Raw genomic sequence first — 18,212 nt, 5'->3', positions numbered from 1 at the left:
TTTTCCTCCAAACATAACGATGGTCATAATGGCCAAACAGTTACATTTTTTGTTTCATCAGACCAGAGGACATTTCTCCAAAAATCTGCACTTGCAAACTGTAGTCTGGCTTTTTTATGGTGGTTTTGGAGAAGTGGCTTCTTCCTCGTTGAGCAGCCTTTCAGGTTATGTCTATTTAGGACTCATTTTACTGTGGATATAGATACTTGTCTACCCGTTTCCTCCACCATCTCTAGGAAGCAGAATGTGTCTCCTTCCTGAGCGGTATGATGGCTGCGTGGTACCATGGTGTTTATACTTGCACACTATTGTTTGTACAGATGAACGTGGTACCTTCAGGCATTTGGAAATTGCTCCCAAGTATGAACCAGACTTGTGGAGGTCCAAAAAATTTTTTCTGAGGTCTTGGCTGATTTCTTTTGATTTTTCCATGATGTCAAGCAAAGAGGCACTGAGTTTGAAGATGGGCATTAAAATACTTCCACAAGTACACCTCCAATTCAGTACACCTCCTATCAGAAGCTAATTGGCTAATTGTCTAAAGGCTTGACATAATTTTCTGGAATTTTCCAAGCTGCTTAAAGGCACAGTTAACTTAGTGTATGTAAACTTCTAACCCACTGGAATTGTGATATAGTCAGTCAAAAGTGAAACAGTCTGTCTGTAAACAATTGTTGGAAAAATTATTTGTGTCATGCACAAAGTAGATGTCCCAAATTACTTGCCAAAACTATAGTTTGCTAATATGAAATCTGTGGAGTGGTTAAAAAATTTGTTTTAATGACTTCAGCCTAAGTGTATGTAAACTTCTGACTTCAACTGTAAGCACTAATTTTATAAAAAAGAATACAACATTATGTTGAAAATTAATTATTATTTTTTAATTTGATTAAAGTTTTAATTTATTTAAACACCATTTTGATGATAAAATTTAAAAAATCTGTTCATATGGAGTTCACAAAACAAAACAAAACAAATAAACAGGTATCGAACTTGGTATCAGCGAGTATCAGAAAGAAAGTATTTGTACTCGTATCTGTTCTCAAAAAAATGGTATTGGGACATCCCTAATTTAGATGGCTATGGCTCAAACATTTCTGAACAACCAGAGCAACATTTCAGATGTTATGCGATGATATTGGTCTGCTAGTTAATCTAGTTATGAGCTAATTATTTAGTTTCATTACTTTTTTGATGCGAATCAAAACATATATTTGCTAAATGTGTTTTTATTGTTGTTTATCCGCATGTCAAGTTACCTATTTTTTATCTACCTCAAGCCAGCTTAAAAGTTTTTTTATGCACAATGTGGACATTTTGTATGCATCTTGGTGTTTCCATCCAGCTTTTCTTTATGCAATATCTCTAAGTTTGCATAGAAATAAACTACAGAAACTTTCCAGTGATGTTATACTAAATATTAGCACTTTTGGAACTCTGCTTGTCCAATAAAATTAGAGGACCAGAACTAACTGTTGTATAATTGTCTACAAAACTCATTTTAAGCATAAGCCATTAGATCAAGGTTTTATGGTTATGAGAAACATAAATTAAGTCGTGTGTCCACAGTTTTTTATTTGTAGTGTATAATCAGTTAATGTTGTAAACACTTATTGCTGCAAATTCAAAATTGAGTGAAACTAGAATGAACCACAATTTACAGGCTCTTATCACCTTTTTCATTAGCTGGTGATTCGTGTACACATGTCAGATGAGAGCTCAAAGACCATGATGGTGGATGAGAGGCAGACGGTCAGGCAGGTGCTGGACTGTCTACTGGATAAATCTCATTGCGGTTACAGTCCTGACTGGGCTCTGGTGGAGACCATTCCTGAGCTACAGATGGGTGATGACATGTGCACACACAAAAGATCTGTGAACTTAAAGGACAAAATTATGATGCTTATGTGCCTTGTCTCTCTCGCTATCTCTTTCTTTCCATCAGAGAGAATTTTTGAAGACCATGAGAACTTAGTTGAGAACTTGCTGAACTGGACCAGAGACAGTCAAAACAAGCTCATGTTCATTGAGCGGATTGAAAAATATGCACTTTTCAAAAACCCACAGGTGAAGACCGTTTATTCTGTTACTCACATAGGGGAGACCAGGGCTAGTTGTCACACTTTTCACTGCAGTGAATATTTCTTGGGGTAGGTTTATTTTTAAAAAGTCAGTTTCTGTATATGCACATACCTACAAAAAATAAAAAATATTGAGCATTTCCAGAATATTCCATTGAACATGTTCCAAAACAGCAAAAGGTACAAGAATATCAAACCATTATTTTGGCCCATTTTGTTTTACAATTAATACATTTTATAAAATTGTAAATTATAAAACATCTGACAACTTTCCTATGAAAAATACCCTTGTCCTGAGAACACAGTTCAAGTGTTCATTATATAGTTGACTCTTGTCTGTATGTATCCCAGTGTGGTTTTTATTGTGTTTACTTGTTTACCCAAAAACTTTTACAAAAATATGATGATATTAGAATTTTTGTTTGAAGGATATACTTCATGAAAATTGTTCAAATTTAAGGGAGTTTTAAACTGGGTGTTTGTGACAATCATCAACTGCTAGAATAACTGAAGTAGACTAATAGTGTTGAGTTGAGAATGATTCTCTTGCTATTGTGTGTTGAGGAGCTATTTTTACACTCCGTCACCCTCATTCACTCATTTATATGTTTTGTCTATTTCTTAGAACTATTTACTTGGGAGAAAGGAGACCTCTGAGATGGCAGACAGAAACAAGGAGGCACTGCTGGAGGTAAAACACTATTGCATGTGTCATCATTATAATTTGATATCAAAGTACTACGACAATAGAACCTTTTCAGTTAAAGCACACAATGACTTCATCACAGCATTGCTAATATTAGTGATGATTGTGATTGTTGTGATTGTAGTCTGTCTGGATTAAACATTTGGTGCTTGACAGTAAAGTAATGATGTTTTCTGTATTTGTATGGCTTGAAGGAGTGTTTTTGTGGAAGCTCAGTGTCTGTTCCCGAAATTGAGGGTGTTCTGTGGTTGAAAGAGGATGGGAAGAAGTCCTGGAAGAAGCGCTACTTTCTGCTGCGGGCGTCTGGCATCTATTTTGTGCCTAAGGGCAAAGCCAAGGTCAGTGTGATTATGTGTTTATTTTTGTTTTGTCATATGATTTGGTGTCATATTCTCATTAAAAGAACACAGAACCTAATGAACACTTCAGTGGAATTTCCTGTTTATGGATTCACTGAGGAGGCTCTACACAAACCATATGCTGTTTGTCATCCAATTACAATAAATCATGGGCATGAATTCCCAGAGAGAGCCTTGCTCAAATGGCACATTTACTCAGAATGTCGGGTACAGGCATACAAGTGATTATTGGCATACTAGTTCAACAAATTCTGTTGTTCACTGGCAGTATGCAAATGTGACTGTTAAAGGGACCCCAGACAACACTGACCACAGGCAATACTATTAGCAATAGATTTAGAGGCTTAAAGCTGATGTAACTTTTTCTGTGATACTTTCTCCTATCCAAGCTTAATATGCACAGACAACTATAAGTAAGCCATTCATAGGTTAATTTTCTCAATAAATTGTAAGCACTGGGTCTCTGTAGCGCTGTGAAAATTCCCGTTTGTTTTGAGTGACCCGTCTACACAAACACAATAACATTGACTCAGCCAATGATGTGAGTTGGGGTGGGACTATCTCTTTGTTTGACCAATGGCAGAAGGGGCGTGTATTCGGAAAGCTGTTTTGAAAACAGAGTATTTTTGCAATTTCATTTGGTGGCGTAAATATTACATACTTCAGATTTAACCTTATAATTCACCCAAAAATGAAAATGCTGTCATCATTTACTCACCCACATGTTGTTCCAAACCTGCTGGGCACAATGTTAGCCTCAGTCTCCTTTCACTTTCATTGCATCTTTTTTCCATACCATGAAAGTGAATGGTGACTAAGGCCACATTTACACTGTCAACCAATTCAGATTTTTTCACAGATTGTATGTTGTTGCATACTTGTAAACAGTAAAATCACCTATGAGACTGGATTTTTTTTCACATCCAATCTGAGCCACTTCCAAATGTGGTTTTAAATCAAATACATATCCAATATCTGGACATCTGACCTGCTTCTAAACATTCGTATCCGATTCTCCTTGTATTTCTGACATTAAAATCAGCTGAAACTGAATTTTTGTTAATATCTGTGCATGTAAAACAACGTTATTCTGGAGATACAAGATGTCAAGCAATTGTGAAATGTCAAGCACCCATTTGCAGTGTGGAAACATTTCAAACTTGAAATGAGCATAAATCAGTATACAAATGGGTAAGTCTATCAGTAAGTTTTATGATACGCTCATGGCTGATTGTCTGCACACTTTACCATAATGATGAGTACATCAATGATAATGATTTAAATTACAAGTGCAAAAACCAGCTAAATGCAGTGGAATAAACAGCAAAAGTGAACCTGTCTAGTATTTCCAGAAGAGAATAGCGGTAAAAGAACAAGAATTTTTGTTTATCCGTAACCACGTGTACAGGAATATTCTAAATAGATGTACACACTATGGAGCATGTAAACTTCTTTTTGGAATAAAGTCTTAACCAGTGTATTTAATTACCTTTATCAGTGACAGCTGATATGCTTGTGAATGAATGCTTTCATGATAATTCTTCCATGTAAATTGTCTTGTCTTTAAGAGTTGTCTTCTCCTTTGAAGAATTAATTGTAGGCAATTCTTGTGATGTTTATTGATATTTCTAAAAACAATGGCATGTAAAATAATGTTTTTTGCCGTTCATGTTAATCACTTATTAAGTGATACTCACATGAGTGTGAGTAGAGGATGACAGACTTTTCATTTTTGGGTGAACTGTCCCTTTAAGTATATGTGGCCTTCTATCTGTAACATGCTATTGCTTTGACTCAGTGATGCCCCCTTGTGGTTCGATCCTGTTATCATAGATGGAGGATTCTACTTTGTAGGATAACAAGTAGTCAGTATCATGTCTTTATTGTGTCTGTTCAATCGCTTTCTCTATAAGCCATATAGAATAATATTTCCAAACTAACAAACAGACTAGTGATAAAGATGAAAAATATTGATTTATATTTTGGTCTCTCCAGGCATCCAGGGATTTGGTGTGCTTCCTGCAGCTGGACCATGTTAATGTTTACTATGGTCAGGACTACCGGAGCAAGTACAAAGCCCCCACTGACTACTGCCTGGCCCTCAAGGTGTGTGTGTATGTGTATTTAGGTATAATGATAGTGTACTTATGGTTTTAGAGTACTGATCGATGTCTGTTACCTTTTCCAAAAATGGATCACATATCAAAGTCATCTGTCAGCTAACCAGTATAGCTCTTTTTACTAGAGGTCGACCAATAGTGGGTTTTGCCGATACAGATAACTAAGGTGGGAAAACAGGCCAATAGTCGATTAATTAGCCGATAGAGACAAAAATGTATAATATGAATGAAAACTTTTCACTCAATGTAAAATAGTGCTGAACTAGTAAGTATCACTTTCAGTGGCGCTGGGTAAGGCTCGGGACCCATCTTTATGATGGTAGCCCGTGAAAGGTACAGTGGCACGCTCCTTCCCTCCGTAGTGCTAGGGTCGTCTCCTTGGGCAAGAGAGAACAACCCTCAAGCCCCCCCGCTAGGCTTACAGCAAAACATTTTTTCCATCACTCTGTAAAGACCTGGAGTAAAATAGATACTTATTATCCCATTTCCGTTATAAGAAATAAGGAGAAGGACGACTCGTTTGTCATGACTTGCGACCCTTGTCGGTGGAGGAAGAGATCCTGGTCTCTGAGAAATGTAGTTTGCTGCGGCTTCCACTATTTCAACACTGTACTTTGGCTCCTATTTCACCTAGGCGGGAGGTTGGAATGGCTCAATCCAATCAATCGGATGGTCAAGACATGCCCTGGGAATACTCTGTGATAGCTGAACATCAAATATCTCTCAGATTCCCAGTAGGCGTTGGCTAAGGGTCAATCAAGTAAACTGAGCAACTTGTTGCTCATTTTGCTTGAGTATATCATCCTTGTATCCCTGATGCATAATCTGCTGGAGATCCGTGGCGCTGTGCATCCCTTACTTTTGGGCTCCAAGGTGGGTGGGGAGCAGTTAACAGTTGACGAATCTAAAAACCCAAAACATGGCTACAAAACACACCTCAAAAAAACGTTTCTTGGACCTGGATACCGACAATACCTCAAAATAGATGTGCTCTTGTGCCGAGTAATGATGACCAAAATTCATCATCATTGAAGCTGCTGCTCCAGATTATCCAATCATCAAGCTTCCCCTTTCGTTATGCAAAAAGGTATTGCAGGAATAGCGGGAACAGTAAAGGAAGTGAAAAAACTACGATCTGGACAGATTCTTGTGGAATGCAGTAAAAAGGCCAATGCTGAAAATCTACTACATGCCAGCATGTTAGCTGGAGTTCAAATAAAGACATCTCCTCATCCAACTTTGAACTACAGTAAAGGAGTAATCCGAACTAGAGAGTTGGATGATGTGGATGAAGAAGAAATAATGCATGAGCTCAAGACCCAAGGAGTAATGAACATCAGAAGAATAATAATCAAGAAAGAAGAGCGAACGATTAAAACTGGTACGTACATCCTCACCTTTAATAAACCACTAATACCAGATAAACTTCTAATTGGATACTTAAGTGTTCCAGTGGACTTGTTTGTACCCAATCCTCTGTGGTGTTTCAGCTTTCAAAAGTATGGCCATGGATCCAATGGCTGCTGCAACAACAAACATACCTGTTGTAACTGTGGGGAGGCAGGCCACGACAAATGGAGCTGTGAAAAACCATCAAAATGTTGTAATTGCTCAGGTGACCATTCAGCTGCATCAAAAGAGTGTCCCATGTGGATCAAAGAAAAGGAAATACAGAAGATCAGGTGTACTAAGAGAATCAGTTACCTTGACGCAAAGAAAATGGTGGATGTCGTCCCTGTTTTTATGCTGAATAAAACCTTCACCTCCGTTGCAAAAAAAGCTGTGAGAACAATAGACTGCCAGACAGATATCACCTGGATGCATAAAGACAAACCCCAAACCGTTAACCATAGTAATATTCCCCCAAAGATGAAGAACACAGGAACCCAGAGTGAAACTCTTCTAATTACATTCACTCCAGTCAGAGCTCAATACCAGGAAACCAAAAGGCAAATAAAAACAACGGTAAGGCAAGTTCTTCACAGTCAAAAGTATCCCAAGACGAAGCCTCAAAGACAAAACAAACAAAAGATGTGGAAATGAAACAGAATGAATACCATAGTAGAAGTCCATCTTAAAGGCAGAACCAAGAAAACTGTCCCTATTCTCCCTAATAGGTAATGGAAAATTCTATCATCCAATGGAACTGTCATGGTATCAGGGCAAATTTTATGGAGCTGTAGCATCTAACTGCAATTATTAACCCTCTAGCCATATGTCTTCAAGAAACACAATTACCACCAGACGGTACTCTCTTAAAAATTTTACAAGTTTTAACACTTTCGGTCCCAGTGACAAGTGGGCTTCCAGTGGTACAACCATTTTAATAAGAAAAGATGTGATCCATAGTCATATAAATATTAATAGCAACCTACAGGCAACAGCAGTACGCCTGACTTTGCAGAAAACCATTACAGTCGTCTCTATCTACATTCCTCCAAATTTAAACTTGACACACATGGACCTAGATCACCTTATCACTCAGCTCCCATCTCCTTTTATTCTCATGGGAGATTTTAATAGTCATAACACTTTGTGGAGCAGTAATCACTGTAACAGGATAGGGTAGGGTAAGGATAGAAGATTGAAGATTTTATAGATAACCACACCTTATGTCTTTTAAATAATGGATTGAATACCTATTTACATCCAGGACATGGAACGTACTCTGCAATCGACCTAACAATTTGTCAGCCTGAATTATTTTTAGACCTATCATGGAAAGCTTTGGCATGACCTCTGTGGAAGGGACCATTTCCCAATCATTGTAACCATCAAAGTCAGAGAGGAAGAAACAAATGTACAAAGATGGCAAATTAAAAAAGCAAATTGGTATCAATTTCAAACCCTCTGTCATGAGAAACTGACATGGTTTTCAGAAGACAACCCAGATGCTATGCAGAATTTCACTGAAACGCTCATATCTGTAGCTAATGATACAGTCACAAGAACATCTTTAAATATAAAACATAGACGACTTCCATGGTTTGATACATGTAAGGAAGCTATAAAAGAGAGGAAAAAAACTGAGAGACTGTTCTTCAGACATCCATCAACTGAAAATCTTATAAAACTCAAGATGAGTAGAGCACGAGCATGAAGAATTATAAATGAAGTAAAAAATGAAAGCTGGAGAAGATTTGTTTCCAGCATGACAACAAGTACTCCATCATTCAAAATATGGAACCTGATATGAAAAATGAAGGGAAAAAACAATGGTCCTCAAATACAACACATGAAACAGCATGGCACACTCTTGACTTCAAAACAAGGAATTGCAAATATTCTAGCAAAAACTTTCGAAAACAATTCATCTGTTGAGAACTGCCTTCCTGCTTTTCGAACTTTTCTTGCTCAACAAGAAAAAGAAAAGATTCCAGTAGGTTCCAGTAACACAGAGCCATACAACCAACCTTTTTCTATGGAAGAACTACAGCAAGCCATTAAAAAATCCCACGACACAACTGTTGTACCGGATAAAATCCACTAGCAATTTTTAAAGAATCTACCCCACCTTTCCCTGGAAAAGACCATAACGACCCCATAAACTACCGCCCTATAGCTTTAACCCGTTGTTTATGCAAAACAATGGAGAGGATGGTCAATGATCGCCTGGTCTGGATACTGGAATCTAAACACCACATAAGTAACGCCCAATGTGGTTTCAGGAAAGGTCGAAGCACTACAGATCACCTTATTTGTCTTGAAAGCTATATTCGTGACGCCTTTACCAGAAAAGAACACATTGTAGCTGTCTTCTTTGATTTGGAGAAAGCCTGTGACACGACATGGAAACATGGCATTTTAAGCGATCTGTACCAAATTCATTTTAGAGGTCGACTGCCAATCTTCATTGAAAGTTTTTTTTTATCGAACAGACTTTTTAGAGATAAAATAGCAAACACCTTGTCTAACCTACATAAACAAGGACTTGGAGTACCTCAAGGAAGTATGCCATCAGTAACCCTCTTCAGGTTAAAAATAAATAGCAATGCAAAAGTCACTGGTTCTGATGTCCTCTGTAGTTTATATGTAGATGATATCTGGACTATGGAAGTATCATTTATGGATCAGCTAGGAAGTCATACATAGTCTTTTGGACACTGTACACCACCAAGGTATACGACTAGCATTGGGAGCCTACAGAACATCACCAATCCAAAGTCTCTATGCGGAAGCCAATGAACTTTCCTTGGAAATCAGACGCCTAAAGTTGCCCTTACAATATGCAACCAAACTTAAAACAAATAAAGAAAACCCAGCCTATTCAGCAGTTTTCCCACTTCAGCATTCAACAATATATGAAAAAAAAAAACAAGTTTCATTCGTCCATTTGGCCTACGTATAAAAACCCATCTGGAGAATCTGAAATTGGATCTAAACAGTTTGGAACAGACACATTTCTGCAAAATTCCTCCATGGAATCTCAAAAAGCCTAAAATCCATCTGTATTTATCAAGGAACCAAAAATCCAAAATGCATCCGAATGATTTCCATCAACAATTTCTGGACATAAGAGCAGTATACCCACAACATATATGCCAATATATTCAGATGGATCTAAATCTGGAAATAAAGTGGCAGCAGCTTTTGCAACAAACCAACTGTGTCAGGGTATCCGCATTGCTGACCAAAGTTCAGTTTTCACTGCAGAGGCAAACGCTCTACTACTGGCACTGAAGTTTGAGACTGCTCCGCAAAACCTTTTTTAATAATAAATTATTCAAAATCTTGTCTTGAAGCATTGGAAGCTACTAAAACTGATCACCCAACAATCATGAAGATTTTAATCAAACTGTCATCTCTTGAAGCAAAGAGTTTTAATATTATTTTCTGCTGGGTACCTGGACATTCAGGAATATCCGGTAATGAACAAGCAGACAGAGCTGCTAGAGAGGCACTAGCTACTGAACCAGTAAAATGCCCTATACCTTCCACAGATATGAAACAAACTCTGAATGTATATATCAAAAAGAAATGGCAGTCGGAGTGGGATCAATGTTTAAACAACAAATTACGGGAAATAAATCTTGTTGTTGGAACAAGATATGTGTTCCCTTTCAATAATCGCTGGGATCAAGTCATTTATACATGATGCCGGATAGCACATACAAGACTCACACACCAATTTTTACTCATCTTGTCAGAACCCACTATCCATTAAACTAAACCACTAATCCAACAAGACATTGTGTGCTAACGCATATAGGGAGTTGTCCTTCCACACGACCTAGTTGAAACTTCTCTACAATAATGCCAATATTCTAATATTGGCTATGATGTTTAATCCCCGCCTTTTTAGGCACGAAGCTGTCCGCTATAAAAGCAGGTGCACAAACACCATTCCTCAGAATTTTCTGACTGAGGGACAAGGACTCAGAAGAACTCTTGAGTCTTGTAGTGTGGCCAGTGTTCGCAATGTCTCGTTCCCTTCATCTCAGTGAACCGAGGTTACGTATGTAACCAAGACGTTCTCTTACGACCCTTACACTTGACATTGCATGCTAATGCATATGGGGAACAGAATCCCATCACACCACACTACATGACATAACCTTCCAGAGAGGAAACATGACACCGCAAGCCCATGGGACGGCAACCAACATGAGTATGCTGCAAGTGAGTGACCCGCATGTTGGGACAGGAGGGGAGCACTCAGAATGAATATATGAACTATAGTCATATAGTATGAATTAGCCCCTTCATGGACCCAGTAGGGAAGGGAGTTTGTAACAGTTAAAGGTTGGGCAAAGAGGAGGCAGGAACCGGCTGAACAGTCAATGTAAAGTTTAATGGTAAAACTCAACTTAAAACAACATAAAACATAAGACAAACAGACACAGACAACCCGGCCGTGTGCAACTCTCAAACCGGTGTCTCCGGCTCCCCTTTATCTCACTCTTCTGCTGATCAGCTGATTTAGTGCTAGCCATGCACCCTCACGGCCTGGCCACACCCTCCTCCTCGTCACACTCCTCAGGCTGGGGCACCAACTGTCAGCCAGTGGTCCACCCCACCTCCTGGGAACCGGGGGAAGAGACGAGGGGAGGCGTGGGGAGAGGGAAAGGGCAAGCGGGAGACACAGAAAGAGAGAGAGGAAAAACTTGCCCGCCAGTCCACGGACACTCTGTCGCCCACTCCTCTGCCCCATGGCGGACGACAACTTGCTCCTCCCCCGGTGGATGGCAGCGAGCCCTCCAACCCCTGACGGATGGAACCACTCCTCCCCTTCTTGGCGGATGGCAGCGGTTCCTCTGGCTCTCGGTGGCTGGCAGTGACCCCTCTGTCCCCAGGCAGACGGCCATGGCTGCTGCTCTGGCAGACAGCAGCAGCGAGGACTCTAACAGCGCATCCCTCCTCCCTCCCGGGTTTCGGCACTACTGTAACAGTATAAGGACAGGCAAGGAGGCGGGAACCAGCTGAACAGTCAAAGTAAAATTTTATGGTGAAACTCAACTTAAAACAACATAAAACATAGACAAACAGACACACACAACGCGGCCGCATGCTTTTCTCTCTCGAACCTGTGTCTCCGGCTCCCCTTTATCTCACTCTCCCACTGATCAGCTGATTCAGTGCTGGCCATGCACCCTCATGGCCCGGCCACGCCCTCCTCCTCATCACAAAGTTTATTTATATTGAAAGTGCTTGTGACTTTATGGTAAATTACAACAGCCTGATGCAAGCGGTGTGTAAAATGATGGGGAGCCTGAACTTAAGGGGAGGGGCATAAGTATATGTTTGGCAAATGAAATAGCAAACGCTCTAAACAGAGAGGACTTGTGAAAAGAGAGACATTACGTCTAGGTTGTTAAACCTGCCCAATGTGTTTTGAGAAGACCATCCTGCTGCAAAACATGTCTTGTAAAGACACACTGTTCGTCAACTAAACGAAGGGCTAGAAACCCTATTGTTTTTGTAAGGATTTTTATTATTATTATTATTTTTTCTGCCCTAAAACTGATCGTGCAGACCAAACCATAAGGCCTAGAGACTTGAAACTTTGGGGAAAGGTAGTACTCCTCCAGTCTACAGCGGCAAAAAGTCTCGCCATGATCAACCTCACGGTGGCGCTACAGTGATCAAAACAAAGAAAATTCACTTTTTGGGAAATAACTCTTGAACCATAAGTGCTAGAAACAAAATAATTTTTTCCTTTTTGATTCCTCGCATCCAGCCAAAGAGTTTATCCTCTGTCAAAGTTTTGTTGCTCCGCACCTTCCTTTTCCCGCTATTTTGGATTATTTGAAAAAAGTTAAATAAAGAACTCATCCTAGGCCATTTGTCCAATCAGGTCCAAACCAGTGTAGAAAGATTCAGCAGAGTCCCAATATTAAAAGTTGTTAAAGTATTTTTGAAATTGATTCTTCGTTAAACAGTATGCCAAAATGTACGTAGTGGGTGGTCCACTTTTACTTAAATGGTTAAAACTCTTGGACGGAATGAGATATTATCGCCAAATTTGGTACACTTAAGTAAGAGGTCATTCTGAGGACACACAAAATGCACACCTCTGCCTCTTGGGGGTGCTGTAATAATGAAAAAAATAACTATGGAACCGTTGGTCCGATCGACTTGAAATTTTGCATGCATTGTCTTTGTACAAGGTGCCATCAAGGTCTATGAGGACAGTCACATATCTTTAAAAACATGGCCAATCAGATTTCAGCAGCTTTTATATAGGGTTAAATAAGGCCAATCGGAACTAAACTTGGTAGGCCTATTTGTTTCTTGGCGCAAGAGGTCTGTGCAAAATTTGAAAAAAATTGGCCACTGGGAGGCACTATCGCATTTTACATGCGTGTAAATCGTATATGCCACGATGTTTCACAAAGAAACACGTTATTCATACCATATTGTAGATCTCATTCTGAACATCTTTGCCTTAAGGACCATTTTTGTGAAACAAAACGTTCAATAAATACATGAGATTATTTTAAATGATTAATTTTTCGAACTAGATTACTTTTTCGAATAGCCTGATCGGAACCAAACCAGTGCAGGAAGATTCTCTGAAGTCCCAAAATGAAAATGTATCAAAAGAATTTTGAAATTGATTTATCGTCAAACGGTACATCAAAACGTTCATAATGGGCATGGCCACTTTAAATCAAGCTGTCGGCTTTGCAACTTTTACTTAAACAGTTTTAAGTTTTACTCTTGAATGGAATGAGATATTTTCACAACATTTTAGACACTTATGTATGGGGTCATTCTGAGGACACATTGCATTCCTTTGCCTCTTGGTGGCGCTATAACAGTCAGGAATGTAAAAAATACCATATCTGTGTGATACCTCACCTGATGTCTCTCAAAATTAAGGCACTTTAACATTGTTTTAGTTGTTTTCAAGCTATCTAATTAATACTTAATATCTTTTGCATGTGAACTTAAAGGACCTTAAAGGATTGAACCCCTTTAATCGCTGCTTGCAGCTATATTTATTATTATTATTATTATTATTCTGCCTTAAAAGTGTCTGGGCATCAGAGACCTAAGTCGCACAGACACCAAACTTAGTGGGATGGTTCAAAATCCCCCCACTACTCAGGCATCCACACGCACCCGTCGGACACTAGGTGGCATTATAGTGAGAAAAAAAATCACATTTTGGGCCTTAACTCTTGAACCTTATGGGATAGGAATACAATTCTTTTTCCTGTGATTCTTTGCATCATGGCGAATCTTTTAAGATCCAGCTGTTTTTTGGACGTCCATTTGGACATGAAAGTATGCATCTTTTAACACAAACCAATCATGTGGGCAGATAAACCAATCGTGTGCGATAAGATCCTTTTCTGAGTAATCATTTTGAATGGGCGCTTTGCAAGTGTGCGATTCAAATGTCTTAGATCTAGGATTGGACGAAGACGCCATTTTCCTTTGGGACAAGAAAATAGCGGATGTGAAACCCTTGTGTATTTTTGCTTAACACTGGCACATCTTCAGATGAAACTGTGGAAGACAGAATGCCACAGAAACAGGGTGGCCGGCATGCAAATTGGATCGTATACCCATCTTAGCACCCAATCTGAAATACCCGTAAGGGTTAGCCATGTCTCCGTGTAACGGGACAGAGGGCAATTTGGTTTGTTCATTGTATGATATCATGCACCACTCGCCAGTTTGAAGTGGTTGTGCATAATGTGTGGGCTTTGAAGAGGAAAAAAAAGCTGTTTATTTTGAATGTGTGAGCGTCTCATGCATGTGCAGTGAGCACTGTATTCTTTTTTGCATTTATTGCATTTTTTTATTGCATTCATACAAATGTGAGACACAGAAACAACATTTTGAACAATATTGTGAACAGCAATGTTCCTTTCCTGACAACCAACAGTGGGGAGATGGGGAACAGTGTTGTGTGTCTCCAATCGAGCCTTCTTCGGAGCAGACCCGGAGGGAACACCGAGCTCTGCATTCCACTTCGAAGGGCTGTGCCTGTCAGGAATGCTTTTGCTGGCCGGGGGGGTTTGTTCCGCTGGCGTGAGGCGGGCGCTGATATGGCTGTTTCCGTTTGGCCACGGCTTGCGTGGCCTCACCGGTCGCTCGGTGGTGGTGCTGAGACAGCGGGCATAGGGCTTTTGGCCAGGCACTGGCTCAAAACAGAGCGGGAGCGAGCCATTGTGAAGCATTACTCCATTTCGGCATAAAATGTCTCAGCCTGTGATTGTTGCTGAGTTGCAACGTAACGCTCGGCAAACTTATCCACAGAGCTGCCAAAGAGGCTGGCTGGAGACACTAGAGCATCCAACAGATCTCTCATGCTGGTCTGACGGTGGGATGTGTCTCTCGTACAGGGAACACTTAAGGAACGACATCTTTAAAAAGATGCAAACATGTATGCGACTCTTAGAGAGGTGTGTGTGTGTGTGTGTGTGTGTGTGTGTGTGTGTGTGTGTGTGTATGTATGTATGTATGTATGTACATACATATATATATATATATATATATATATATATATATATACAGGTGCATCTCAATAAATTAGAATGTCGTGGAAAACTTCATTTATTTCAGTAATTCAACTCAAATTGTGAAACTCGTGTATTAAATAAATTCAATGCACACAGACTGAAGTAGTTTAAGTCTTTGGTTCTTTTAATTGTGATGATTTTGGCTCACATTTAACAAAAACCCACCAATTCACTATCTCAAAAAATTAGAATACATCATAAGACCAATAAAAAAAACATTTTTAGTGAATTGTTGGCCTTCTGGAAAGTATGTTCATTTACTGTAAATGTACTCAATACTTGGTAGGGGCTCCTTTAGCTTTAATTACTGCCTCAATTTGGCGTGGCATGGAGGTGATTCGTTTGTGGCACTGCTGAGGTGGTATGGAAGCCCAGGTTTCTTTGACAGTGGCCTTCAGCTCATCTGCATTTTTTGGTCTCTTGTTTCTCATTTTCCTATTGACAATACCCCATAGATTCTCTATGGGGTTCATGTCTGGTGAGTTTGCTGGCCAGTCAAGCACACCAACACCATGGTCATTTAACCAACTTTTGGTGCTTTTGGCAGTGTGGGCAGGTGCCAAATCCTGCTGGAAAATGAAATCAGCATCTTTAAAAAGCTGGTCAGGAGAAGGAAGCATGAAGTGCTCCAAAATTTCTTGGTAAATGGGTGCAGTGACTTTGGTTTTCAAAAAACACAATGGACCAACACCAGCAGATGACATTGCACCCCAAATCATCACAGACTGTGGAAACTTAACACTGGACTTCAAGCAACTTGGGCTATGAGCTTCTCCACCCTTCCTCCAGACTCTAAGACCTTGGTTTCCAAATGAAATACAAAACTTGCTCTCATCTGAAAAGAGGACTTTGGACCACTGGGCAACAGTCCAGTTCTTCTTCTCCTTAGCCCAGGTAAGATGCCTCTGATGTTGTCTGTGGTTCAGGAGTGGCTTAACAAGAGGAATATGACAACTGTAGCCAAATTCCTTGACACATCTGTGTGTGGTGGCTCTTGATGCCTTGACCCCAGCCTCAGTCCATTCCTTGTGAAGTTCAGCCAAATTCTTGAATCGATTTTGCTTGACAATCCTCATAAGGCTGTGGTTCTCTCGGTTGTGCATCTTTTTCTTCCACATTTTTTCCTTCCACTCAACTTTCTGTTAACATGCTTGGATACAGCACTCTGTGAACAGCCAGCTTCTTTGGCAATGAATGTTTGTGGCTTACCCTCCTTGTGAAGGGTGTCAATGATTGTCTTCTGGACAACTGTCAGATCAGCAGTCTTCCCCATGATTGTGTAGCCTAGTGAACCAAACTGAGAGACCATTTTGAAGGCTCAGGAAACCTTTGCAGGTGTTTTGAGTTGATTAGCTGATTGGCATGTCACCATATTCTAATTTTTTGAGATAGTGAATTGGTGGGTTTTTGTTAAATGTGAGCCAAAATCATCACAATTAAAAGAACCAAAGACTTAAACTACTTCAGTCTGTGTGCATTGAATTTATTTAATACACGAGTTTCACAATTTGAGTTGAATTACTGAAATAAATGAACTTTTCCATGACATTCTAATTTATTGAGATGCACCTGTATATATATATATTACACAAGATACAATTGCTTTGTAAGGATACACAACACCTGCCGAAACACTGTAGGGAAATCAGGATGCTGAAGCAGCCTGTCCACCAGCAAAGCGTCAAGTGGCGAGGCAGAGTGATGTTCGCCGGAGCACTGCAGGGAGCGGAGAGTCTTCTAGTTGCCATGAAGATTCCACCCGCTGACTTGTGTAGTCAACAGCGAAGCAGTAGAGGGCTTCTAGACGAGAGACGCTGTCTTGAAGGACGAAAATTCTGAGAAATGGTGTTTGTGCACTTGTGGGCTTTTATAGCGGACACCATCGTACCTAAAAGTGCGGGGCTCAAACACCATAGCCATTATCAGAATGTTGCCGTTATTGTAGAGAGGCATCATTTTCACAAGTATTGGCCTTAACATGAAATTATGATTTACTACTTATGATTAACTTATTTATCTGCTTAGTTACAAAACCTCTTTGGAGCGCTTATGTTTATAACCTGACTGTAACAAATTGGATAGACGTCAGCCGCCCAAAAAAAAAAGAAAAAAAAACCTCATCAAATCTGCACAAATTCATATAGTTGTGCTCAAAAGTTTGCATACCCTGGCAGAAATGTTGAAATTTTGGCATTGATTTTGAAAATATGACTGATCATGCAATTTAAGGATAGTGATCATATGAAGCCATTTATTATCACATAGTTGTCTGGCTCCTTTTTATATCATAATGATAACAGAAATCACCCAAATGGCCCTGATCAAAAGTTTTCATACCCTTGAATGTTTGGCCTTGTTACAGACACACAAGGTGACACACAGGTTTAAATGGCAATTAAAGGTTAATTTCCACACCTGTGGCTTTTTAAATTGCAATTAGTGTCTGTGTATAAATAGTCAATGAGTTTGTTAGCTCTCACGTGGATGCACTAAGCAGGCTAGATACTGAGCCATGGGGAGCAGAAAAGAACTGTCAAAAGCCCTACGTAACAAGGTAATGGAACTTTATAAAGATGGAAAAGGATATAAAAAGGTATCCAAAGCCTTGAAAATGCCAGTCAGTACTGTTCAATCACTTATTAAGAAGTGGAAAAGTCGGGGATCTCTTGATACCAAGCCACGGTCAGGTAGACCAAGAAAGATTTCAGCCACAACTGCCAGAAGAACTGTTCGGGATACAAAGAAAAACCCACAGGTAACCTCAGGAGAAATACAGGCTGCTCTGGAAAAAGACGGTGTGTTTGTTTCAAGGATCACAATACGACAATACTTGAACAAAAATGAGCTGCATGGTCGTGTTGCCAGAAAGAAGCCATTACTGTGCCAATGCCACAAAAAAGCCCGTTTACAATATGCCCGACAACACCTTGACACGCCTCACAGCTTCTGGCACACTGCAATTTGGAGTGATG

At 39.8% G+C, this 18,212-nt stretch overlaps 1 protein-coding gene across 9 annotated transcripts in view; it reads left to right on the top strand.

Annotated features, from left to right (window-relative positions):
* Positions 1-18,212, top strand: part of raph1b (Ras association (RalGDS/AF-6) and pleckstrin homology domains 1b) — a 127,735-nt gene that overhangs the window by 91,334 nt on the left and 18,189 nt on the right. For 6 of the 9 annotated variants that reach the window (XM_051702446.1, XM_051702445.1, XM_051702444.1 and 3 more), the window contains 4 exons: positions 1,687-2,067; positions 2,707-2,772; positions 2,982-3,125; positions 5,142-5,252. In XM_051702446.1, coding sequence (XP_051558406.1) covers positions 1,687-2,067; positions 2,707-2,772; positions 2,982-3,125; positions 5,142-5,252 — 702 coding nt within the window. The remainder of the gene's footprint in view (positions 1-1,686; positions 2,068-2,706; positions 2,773-2,981; positions 3,126-5,141; positions 5,253-18,212) is intronic. The other 3 variants (XM_051702450.1, XM_051702448.1, XM_051702451.1) reach the window with 1 other exon arrangement.

Source organism: Myxocyprinus asiaticus, chromosome 7 (assembly GCF_019703515.2).
Source record: "Myxocyprinus asiaticus isolate MX2 ecotype Aquarium Trade chromosome 7, UBuf_Myxa_2, whole genome shotgun sequence".
Classification (NCBI taxonomy): Eukaryota; Metazoa; Chordata; class Actinopteri; order Cypriniformes; family Catostomidae; genus Myxocyprinus; species Myxocyprinus asiaticus.
The sequence above is the reverse complement of the archived record's forward strand: the minus strand, read 5'-3'. Positions and strand labels throughout refer to the sequence as shown.